Source organism: Mirounga leonina, unplaced genomic scaffold (genome assembly GCF_011800145.1).
Source record: "Mirounga leonina isolate KUSES-001 unplaced genomic scaffold, KU_Mleo_1.0 Mir_109, whole genome shotgun sequence".
NCBI lineage: Eukaryota > Metazoa > Chordata > Mammalia > Carnivora > Phocidae > Mirounga > Mirounga leonina.
Window position 1 is genome coordinate 4,859,172 of NW_023270244.1, and position 11,498 is coordinate 4,870,669.

The 11,498-nt window shown below is 38.8% G+C and overlaps 1 protein-coding gene across 5 annotated transcripts in view; it reads left to right on the forward strand.

Annotated features, from left to right (window-relative positions):
• LOC118020106 (nuclear receptor-binding factor 2) overlaps window positions 1–11,498 on the forward strand; it is a 34,577-nt gene that overhangs the window by 19,990 nt on the left and 3,089 nt on the right. For all 5 annotated transcript variants that reach the window (XM_035020042.1, XM_035020015.1, XM_035020023.1 and 2 more), the window contains one exon: window positions 1,270–1,310. In XM_035020042.1, the coding sequence (XP_034875933.1) occupies window positions 1,270–1,310 (41 nt within the window). The remainder of the gene's footprint in view (window positions 1–1,269; window positions 1,311–11,498) is intronic.

The window sequence follows — 11,498 nt, forward strand, 5'->3', positions numbered from 1 at the left end:
AATATTTGAATTAAGAGGACAGAAACATTGCCTTGTAGTATCTGCAAAAAGGCAAAAAGGAACTTAATGTAGGGATGAGAGACATTGAAAAGTTTATAGTAAGCAAGAAATAAAAAATGGAGACTGTGCGTGATCTATTATTTTATTACTTGTCATTTATACCGTTTTGTTCCACAGTATATAAAAGGCCTTAGAGAGGAATATAGCAAAATATAAAATGTAATTAGAAATAAGCAGATGAGGGCGCCTGGGTGGCTCAGTTGGTTAAGCGACTGCCTTCGGCTCAGGTCATGATCCTGGAGTCCCTGGATCGAGTCCCGCATCGGGCTCCCTGCTCGGCAGGAAGTCTGCTTCTCCCTCTGACCCTCCCCCCTCTCATGTGCTCTCTCATTCTCTCTCTCTCAAATAAATAAATAAAATCTTTAAAAAAAAAAAGAAAGAAAAGAAATAAGCAGATGAGGAAGCCACAGAAAGATAAAATGAGGGGTACCTGGAAGCATAGTTCACAAAATGCACCATGAGTTCTTGCTTATTTGATAGAAGGAGAACTTGGCTTTGAGCTTTCTAGAAGGTAGCTCAGAGAGGAAAATTAGGGATTTTTACAGTGACTTTTTAAATCCAAGTAAATTAAGTCACCCAGGAACTGATCCTAAGGTCAGAGAGAAGTTTATTGAATTACTATTTATGGTCTTCATAAAGGACATTATTCTATCCTCAGCAACTTGCTTACAATAAATAAGTCAGCAGGTTCTTATGGCTCTTAACTACCTGATTCATGGTAGGTTGATGGGATAGCTCAGAAATAATTCAATAAAAGTAGTTCTATAGGAGGCCAAAATGATATAGTCCAGGTATTCATGTGGGTAAAAAGACACTAATAATCAGTCTCTGATTTTGATTTGTGATCAAAATGAGTAGTAGGGTTTTGATAGGTTCCTGTTTAATTTTAATCCTTCCTGATCCTATATTTCTAATTAGGCCATCTTTACTTTCTTAATTATGAAACCTACAAGGATTTTGAAGAAAAACCCCTTCAAAATGGGGTAGAGAATATCTCCAGTTGATTACCACTGACTTCTTTCTTGGAGAAGTTAAGAATCCTGTCTTAAAATCCCCACCTTGTTTCTGTTCAGGAACAGGATAACTATGTAGCAGAATTGCTTCTAAAACCAGTTCTTTTTGTCCTAGGAGTACTAAAACTCTTCCTTTGACCTGTTGATTACAAGATTATGACACTCATATTAATGTGCCTTTTTTTTTTTTAACCAGCATATCTTTCTGAAGCCATGAAGCTCACACAGTCTGAGCAGGTGAGACAATTTCTTAGTATTTGTGATAAGGATTAGAAGGATTTTCTTGTGGAGACTTGAACTGTGTGTAAAATAAAGTATTGCGCCCCTCTCAAAACACCGTAGTCCAAAATACATAAGTTGGATAAGAGAAGAGTACTTCAGAAATTAAAACTCAGTGAACTGCTGTCAGTGTCCCAGACATGGCATGCAGAAACTTCTTTTTTTTCTTAGTTACTCCTAGATCTCAGATCACCAGATGTGTTCCTTAGAGACTTCTAGGGCCTCTCCTGAGCATTAGCTCACAGAGAGTAAGCAGGTCTGGCCAAGGGGGAAACCAGTTGGCCTTCCCTTTGCATGCCAAAAATAATTTAAATCTGAATTTGTCTTTTCCTGAATTCCTAAGCAGTTCTGGTACCTTTAAATTTTGTTTCACCAACGGTTTTAAATTTCTTCTGTGTTTGGGGAGGGCCTTTATCTTTGGATAAAGGTTTTGAAAATACCTTTATCCAAAGATGATTTTCTAATTATAAAAGTGGCAGGGTACATAGGAGATACTCAGTAGTGTTTGTCTAATTGAATTAAGGAGATCCTTAGGGGATATCAGCGGGCAGGGAAGAAATACCACTTCCTCAAACTGAACCAAGAGAACCTGAAAGTTATGTTCTATTCCGTGCTCTTCCCTTGGTATAGAACTGCTCATGTTAGCCATGTAATACAAACATGCACTGAGCCTCCTTAACTCTTGTTAATAAAAAGGGATTTTAGCTGGGGCACCTGGGTGGCTCAGTTGGTTAAGTGTCTGACTTTTTTTTTTTTTTTTAAGATTTTATTTATTTGTCAGAGCACAAGCAGGGGCAGCGGCAGGCAGAGGGAGAAGCAGGCTCCCCGTTGAGCAAGGAGCCTGACATAGGACTCGATCCCAGGACCCCGGAATCATGACCTGAGCCAAAGGCAGATGCTTAACCGACTGAGCCACCCAGGCATCCCTAAGCATCTGACTCTTGATTTCAGCTCAGATCATGATCTTAGGGTCCTGGGATCGAGCCCTACCCTGGGCTCTGCACTCAGCCTGGAGTCTGCTTAGGGATTCTCTCTCTCCTTCTCCCCCCATCTCTCTCTCTAATAAATAAATCTTTAAAAAAAGATCTTAACTAGTTGTAGAATGAATATCTAAAGAGGAAAGTTTTCTAATTTTAAGCTTAGTACAAATGGCATTTCACAGGGGTATGGTTGTTCAAAAAAGTTCTCAATATGTTGATTTGGAAAGGACTTCTGACTTTCTGAATGAATGGGGTTTTGTTTATGAATAAAAAAGTTAGCTTATCTAAGATAGAAAGGTCCAGTTATTTTGTTTTTGCTTTTTTGTTTAAAAATTTTTAAAACATCATATCAGAATAGAATTCTGATTGAATCACATTGTCATTATTATTATTTTTTAGACCACTGTTTTTCTCACTTAGAATTTTTTTTAAAGCACCCAGTATGGTTAACAGAATGCCATAGCATTTTAAACAAAATATTAAAGCTTTTTTCCCCCCACACACTTTACTGTGGATATGTTACTTTTACAAGTAGAAAATTGTTAACAGAAAGTTTCCACAAATACTCCTTGACAACACGTTGAGCATAGAAAATGTGGAAAATACAGTTGAGTCTTGAACAACTTGAGGCTTACAAGTGCCAGCCTCCTAAATAGTCGAAAGTCTGCCTAAACTTCCCCCCCATCCAAAACTTAATTACTGATATTCTGTTGACCAGAAGCCTTAACAATAACATTAACAGTTGATTACACATACTGTGTATGTTGCATGACTATATACTGTATTCTTATACAGCCATAAGCTAGAAAAAAGAAAATAATAAAATCACAAGAAAGAGAAAATACGGTTAGCGTACTGTCCTGTATTTGTTGACTCTATATAGGTTAAAGTTTCTGTTGCCTGTTTACAGGATGAATTGTCTGTTAGTACCGACATCAGTACTGTAGATGTTAAATGTATTACTGACATGAGACATCAGAAATAAAAATGTGACAAGAACTCATTTATTTGCAGGTATAACAAACAATGCATGCACTGATAACGAAGAAGCAGCAATATGGTTGCTTTATGGTAGACTAGCCTAAACACTAATGTATGACTCATTCATTATAGAATGTTTATGGTGTATAGTGTTACAGTCATATTCATAATACAGTGTTGGAAATATTGTTACATCTTTAAAAACCCACTTACCTGTGATGATAGGCTAATATGTGGTTTCTCCCGTTTACGGGAGAGGCGTACCAAATGGTCATGTAATTCTTTGAAAGCAAGGTCATAAAACAGTAAGAAAACTTCATCATGATGCCCATGTAAAGGTGGACTGCTTCCACACAAGCCTTGCACACGGTGTCAGACACAGTAAATGAATACTTCAGCAATGTTGAGGACACACAAACATTTCATACGGTTCTTGCAGCATAGTTACTAGATTTTCACATGAAGCTGCTCACACACAGGTAAGTTCATTAACTATATGGCATGATGATGATTTACTCTTCATTAAGTGGAAGGAGATCATAAGGTTTTTGTGTTATCATAAAAGTTTTTGTTTTTTTTTTCTTTTTAAATAGGCATTTGTTCACAAATCAGGTTGACTGGGCTCAGCTGGGCAGTTGTCAGTTGAGGGGGTGGGGAGCTCTCATGCAGTCAGATGGTGGCAGCTGATGATGTCATCTCCCAGGTGGCTTCTCCCGTCTGGTGCTGGGCTGGGGAGACTTAGTACGGCCTGAGACAGCTAGGGCTCCTCAGGTAGCACAGCATCGTTCTCCTCCTCCTCCTCTTTCTGGTCTTTGTAACCTGGCCACGTGGCAGTTGAAGTTTCCCAGCACCATCCCTTCTGCATTGTTCCTTGAATTGACCACAAAGGCTCACCCAGGTTTGAGGGGAGGGTATTAGACTCCGTCTCTTGATAGGACTGTTCAAAAGTTTATAGACATGTGTTAAAACTACCACAGTGGGGCTCTCCTGCCCTGGTTGGTCCACACCCCAGCTTTGCCTTTTGGCTCTGTGACCTTGGGCATGTTCCTGAGTCTCTCTCTTCCTCAACTGCCATTCATTCATTCGTTTATTTTTTTTTTCGTTTGTTTATTTTTAAGTTTAGTTGATAATTCAGTGTTACATGAGTTTTAGGTGCACAGCATAGTGATTTGACAGTTCTGTGTATTAGGCAGTGGTGACCATAAGTATAGTTCCAATCTCTCACCATACAATGTTACTCCAGTATTAATGACTGGATTCCCTGTGGTGTACTTCTCATCTTCATGACTTACTTATTTTTTTTTTTAAAGATTTTTATTTATTTATTTGAGACAGAATGAGATAGAGAGAGCATGAGAGGGAGGAGGGTCAGAGGGAGAAGCAGACTCCCTGCCGAGCAGGGAGCCCGATGCGGGACTCGATCCCGGGACTCCAGGATCATGACCTGAGCCGAAGGCAGTCGCTTAACCAACTGAGCCACCCAGGCGCCCTATGACTTACTTATTTTATAATGGAAGTTTGAACCTCTTAATCCCCTTCACCTATTTTGTCCATCAACCCATCCCCCTCCCCTGTGGCCACCACCAGTTCTCTGTATTTGAGTCTGTTTCTGTTTGTTCAGTTGCTTTTTAGATTCCGCATACAAGTAAAATCATATGGTATTTATCTTATCCCTGTTTTATTTGCTTAGTGTGAGACCCTCTAGGTCCATCCATGCTGTCACAGGTGGTAAGATCGCATTCTTTTTAATGGCTGGATAATACTCCGTTTATATACACCACATCTTTTTTTATCCATTCATCTATCCATAGATACTTAGGTTGTTTCCATATCTGGGCTATTGTAAATAATGCTTCAGTGAACGTAGGGTGTGCGGAGATCTTTTCGAATTAGTGTTTTTGTTTTGTTTGGGTTAATACCTGGTAGTGGAATTACTGGGTTCTATGGTGGTTCTATTTTTAAATTTTTAAGGAACCACCATAGTGGCTGCACCAGTTTGCATTCCCGCCAGCTGTGGGTTCTTTTTTCTCCACATCCTCACCAACACCTGCTGTGTCTTGTGTTGTTGATTTTAGCCATTTTGACAGGTGTGAGGTGATACTTTATTATTGTGGTTTTCATTTGCATTTCCCTGATTGGTAGTGATGTTGAGCATCTTTTCATGGGTCTGTTGGCCATGTGGATGTCTTTTTTGGAGGAATGTCCATTCGTGTCTTCTGCCCATTTTTTGGATTTTTTTTTCATAAAGTTTTATGAATGCTTTATATATTTGGATATTAACCCCTTATTGGATTCATCATTTGTGAATACCTTCTCCCATATTGTAAGTTGTTGCCTCTTCATTTTGTTGATGGTTTCCTCCTTATGCAAAAGCTTTATATTTTGATATAGTCCCATTTATTTTTGCTTTTGTTGTCCTTGCTTGAAGAGGCAGATCCAAAAAATAATCACTGAGACCAGTGTTAAAGAACTTACTGCTTATGTTTTTTCCCAGGAATTTTAGGTTTCAGGTCTCATGTTTAGGTCTTTAATTCATGTTGAGTTTATTTTTGTGGGTGGCGTAAGAAAGTGGTCCAATTTCATTCTTTAGCATGTAGTGGGCCAGTTTTATTAAAGAGACTATCTTTTCCCCATTGTATATTCCTGCCTCCTTTGTCATAGATAAGCTATATGTGCATTTATTTTTGTGATCTCTGTTCTGTTCTGTTTGATGTATATGACTGTTTTTGTGCCATACCATACCATTTTGATTACATAGCTTTGCAGTATAGCTTGAAATTTGGAGTATAGTACCTCCAGCTTTGTTCTTTTTTTTTTTTTTTTTAAGGTTTTATTTTGTGAGAGAGGCAGAGAGGGAGCGAGCATGAGTGGGAGAGGGGCAGAGAGAAAGGGAGAAGCAGACTCCTTGCTGAGCAGGGATGCCCCCCCCCCCCCAACTTGGGGCTTGATCCCAGGACCCTGAGATTATGACCTGAGCATGACCAGGCAGATGTTTAACCGACTGAGCCACCCAGGCGCCTCCAGCTTTGTTCTTTATCAAGATTGCTTTGGTTATTTGGGGTCTTTTGTGTTTCCATATAAATTTTAGGATTATTCTAGTTCTTTGAAAAATGTCATTGGTATTTTGATAGGGATTGCATTGAATCCGTAGATTGCTTTGGGTAATATGGACATTTTAGTAGTATATCTTTCTATTTATTTGTGTCATCTTTAATTTTTTTTCATCCATGTCTTAGTTTTCAGAGTATAGGTCATTTTCACCTCTTTGGTTATAAATTTATTTTTAGGTATTCTTTTTGATGTAATTATAGAAGTGATTGTTTTCTTAATTTCTGCTACTTTGATACTAGTGTTTAGAAACATGATGGATTACTGTATATTTTGTATCCTGAAACCTTACTGAAATCATTTATTCTCATACTTTCCTGGTGGCTTTTTTTTTTTTTTTAATTTTTTTTTTTAGATTTTATTATTTATTTGAGAGAGAGAGGGATAGAGCACAAGCAGGGGGAGCAGCAGAGAGGAAGAAGCAGGCTCCCCACTGAGCAGGGAGCCCAATGAGGGGCTCGATCCCAGGACCCTGGCATCATGACCTGAGCCGGAGGCAGACGCTTAACCGACTGAGCCACCCAGGCACCGCTTTCCTGGTGGCTTCTTACGGGTTTTCTCTATATAGTATTCTGTCATCTGCAAATAGTGACAATTTTATTTCTTCCTTACCAATTTGGATACCTTTTATTTCTTTTTCTTATTGCTGGGGCTAGGACTTCAGTATTACATTGAATAAGTGGCAAGGGCTGATACCCTTATCTTGTTCCTGATCTAAAGAGGGAAAACTTTCAGCTTCTAACCATTGAGTATGATGTTAGCTGTGGGTTTTTCATATATGGCCTTTATTATAAAAGTTGAGGCATCTTCCCTCTAAACCCATTTTGTTGAGAGCTTCTTTATCAAGAATAAATGTTGAATTTTGTCAAATGCTTTCTCTGCTTCTGTTGAGATGATTGTATGATTTTTACCTTTCGTTTTGTTAACCTGGTATTAGCTGGTTGATACATTTGCAGATATTGACAGTCCTTGGAGCCCTGAAATAAATCCCACTAGATTGTGGTGTGGTGGATGATCCTTTTAATGTGTTGTTGATTCGGCTTGCTAATACTTTGTTGAGGATTTTTACATCTGTGTTCATCAGGAATATTAGTCTGTAATTTTTTTTGTAGCGTCTTTGTCTGGTTTAGGTATCACGATAATGCTGGCCTCACAGAATTTGGAAGCTGTCCTCGCTCTTCTATTTTTTGTAATAGGTTCAGAAGGATAGGTATTAACTCTTAAAAAAAAAGATGTTTGGTAGAATTCACCTGTGAAGTCATCTGGTCCTGGATCTTTGCTTGTTGGGAATTTTTTATTACACATTCAGTTCAGGTACTAGTAATCAGTCTTAAATTTTTCTATTTCTTCCTGATTCAGTTTTGGGAGGTTATATGTTTCTAAGAATTTATCCATTTCTTCTAGTTGTCCAATATGTTGACATGTAAGTTTTTGTAGTAGTTTCTCATAATCCTTTGTATTTCTGTGGTATTGGTTGTAACTTCTCTTTTCATTTCTGATTTTATATGTAAGTGTCCTCTTTTTTTGATGAGTGTTGTTGAAGGTTTATCAATTTTGTTGTCTTTTCAGAAAACCAGCTCTTCGTTTCTTTTATCTTTTCTATTTTTTAAAGTCTCCATTTCACTTATTGCCACACTGATCTTTATTATCTCCTTCCATTTACTTTGGGCTTTCTTCTTCCTTTTCTAGTTCCTTTATCTGAAAGGTTAGATTGAGATTTTTCTTATTTCTTGAGGTCATCAGTATCACTCTTAACTTCCCTTTTGCTTTTGCTGTGTCCCGTAGTCTTTGAACTGTTGTTTTCATTGCTCCGTGTCTTTTTTTGGAGTCCTCTTTGATTTTTTCTTTTTATTGACCTTGCTTAGTAGCATGTTTTAGCCTCCACGTGTTTGTGTTTTTTCCAGTTTTCTTCTTGTAGTTGATTGCTAGTTACATACTCTGGTGGTTAGAAAAGATGCTTGAAATGATTTCAATCTTAAATTTATTGTGGACTAACGTGATTTATCCTGGAGACTGTTCCATGTGCATTTGAGAACAGTGTGTGTTCTATTGTTTTTGGATGGATTTAAGTCCATCTGGTCTAATGTGTCTTTCAAGGCCAATGTTTCCTTAATAATTTTATGTCTGGATCTATCTTTTGGTGTAAGTGGGGTGTTCAAGTTCCCTGTTACTCTATTACTGTCAGTTTCTCCCTTTGGGTCTGTTAATATTTGCTTTATGTATTTAGGTATTATGTATTTAGGTTTATGTATTTATTTATGCTCCTATGTTGGCTGCATAAATGTTTCCAGGTGTTTTCTTCTTGTTGGATTGATCCTTTATCATTGTGTAACGCCCTCCTTTGTCTCTTATTACTGCTTTTGTTTTACAGTGTATTTCTCCTGATGTAAGTATTGCTACCGCAGCTTTTATTCTGTTCTGTTTGCGTGGAATATCTTTTTCCATTTCTCCGCTTTTAGTCCGTGTGTCTTTAGGTTGGGAGTAAGTTTGTCGTAGGGAACATGTATGTAGGTCCTTTTTTTTTTAATCCACTCAGCCACCCTACCTGTTTTGATTGGAGCATTTAGTCTGTTTACATTTAAAGTAATTATCGGTTGGTGTGTATTTATTGCCATTTAAAAAATTGTTTTCTTGTTGTTTTGCAGTTCTTGTTCCTTCTATTGCTCTCTTCCCTTGTGATTCACTTTCTTTAATGTTATCATTGGATTCCTTTCTGTTTGTGTCTGTTACAGATTTTTGATTTGTGGTTACCGTGAGGTTCCTATATGATTGCATGTATATAGCTCTCTGTTTTAGGTTGGTGGTGATTTAAGTTTGAATGCATTCTAGAAGCAAGTGCATTTTTATTCACTTTATCACCCCCACGCACACACGTTTTTATGTTTTTGACATCTGTTTTATACCTTATTTAATGAGTCCCTTAACTAATTATAGTAGATTTTGTCGACTTCGTTCTTTTAACCCTCATACTAGCTTTATCCGTGGTTGGTCCACTCCTTTTCTGTGTTTTTCCTTGCTGGCAAGATTTTTTCTTTCATGTGTTTTCTTCTAGTTTTGGTCTTTTCTTTTCCACTTTAATGCTTCTTGTAACTGGTTTAGTGCTGATGAGCTCCTTTAGCTTTTGTTTTGTCTGGGACACTCTCTTATCTCTCCTTCAATTCAGAATGATAGCCTTGCTGGGTATTTATTGATTTGTTTCAGCACTTTGAATATATCATGCCGCTCCTGGCCTGCAGACCTTTTGCTTAGAATCCACCTGATTCTGGAAAAGTGCAAATACTAGAATAAAACAGAACAAGCATCCCATACTGTTCAGTAACTGAACACAGCTACTCTTGTTTGGCAGAGGATTCATTAACTGGATTGGATCATCTTTGTAACAACATCTAATTTTTAGGGTTCAGGATTCAATAACTGAACACATCTCTTTGGCAGAGGATTCACTGTAACATTACCACCAGAGGCCTAGCCTTCCCTCTTTTCATAACTGGCATCTTGCTGTGATGTGGATGGAATTGCATTAAACCTGTATAGCGATTTGCGAAGAATTGACACCTTTCGTGTTCCAGGTCTTCGTGCGGCAGGTGACATCTGCCCCGGTTGAGCCTCCTCCTCTGTGGCGGCTCCACAGAGGGCTGGCCTCGGAAGGTCATGGGGCGTCCTGCTGAGGCCCCACGGCCGCTCCCCTGCTTGCTTTGGGAGGAATGGGAGAGAGCCAGCCTTCTCCCTCTTCTCCCCGCCCCACCCCCGCCAGGGGTTTCTGCCCTTGGCATGGGGACCCAGGGACTTGCCGGCATGCTTTGTGCAGACATGAGCACCAGCCAGAGCATTTATCTTAAAAGGCCAGAGTCTTTCCGGCATTTAGGAGAGATCATGTCAATGACCAGGGCCTTAGTTGGTCCTAAACAGAGTACCAGGCAAATAAAACATGTTCTCCATTTCCTTCCAGATACCGTAATTGATATTATTTATTAGGACTCTAGTATTGTTAGTGTGAATAGGGTTGTGATGTTAGAAGACCTAACAAGACCTTAGGGGGAAAATAGATGATCACATTTTTGCACTGTCTTCCTCACGGTGGTGGTCAGAAAAACACACTTCCAGGCAGGAGTTTTGCACTTTTCTAAAATTTGTACCACGTGGTCTGTGGTCAACTCTCCTAGGGTTTTTTTGGTCCCCCTCCTCCTTAGTGACACTTCTCCAGTCTGTGTTTCTACTCCAGAAACTGAGAATGAAATGTGCTGAAATTATGAAAACTTGTCCGTGATCACTGTCCTACTGCATCCTGCACTTGGTTCAGTCGCTGAAGAAAGAGTAGCTGTGTTCAGTTATTGAACAGTATGGGATGCTTGTTCTGTTTTATTCTAGTATTTGAATATTTCACATTGGTCTTTCTATGGAACTCATGTATGTTGGAAAAGTGTTTTCATTTCTGAAATTGCCAAACTGTTTCCCATATTGCTCCTCCCAGTTGCCGCTGCAGTTCGGTGATGGCAGACTTTACACTGCTGTTGATAGAACGTGGTCATTTTGATGGTGAAAATAAAATTGATTTAGGGGTGCCTGGGTGGCTCAGTAGGTTAGGCCTAGACACCTTCGGCTCAGATCATGATCCTGGGGTCCTGGGATCGAGCCTCACATCTGACTCTCTGCTCGGCAGGGAGCCTGCTTCTCCCTCTCCCTCTCCCGCTCCCCCTGCTTGTGCGCTCTCGCTCTCTGACAAATAAAATCTTAAAAAAAAAATAAAATAAAATTGATTTATATAATTAATAACATCCCAATGTTATTTTATAGTTGAGGTTATATAGTTTTCATCTAAACCAGAGTGCAAAGATCTGTACAGAAATGATATAAAATAAAACCACCTTAAAAATTAGATGTTGTTACAAAGGTGAGGAAAGAGATTTACCAAAAAAACCCCCACAAAAACCCAGCTGATAATCCTGTGGGGATTTCCTTATATGTAACTAGTTGTTTTTCTCTTGCTGCTTTTAAGATTCACTTTATCTTTAATTTTTGACAGTTTAACTATAATATGTCTTGGTATGGATCTTTGGGTTAAATTTGTTTGGGGCTT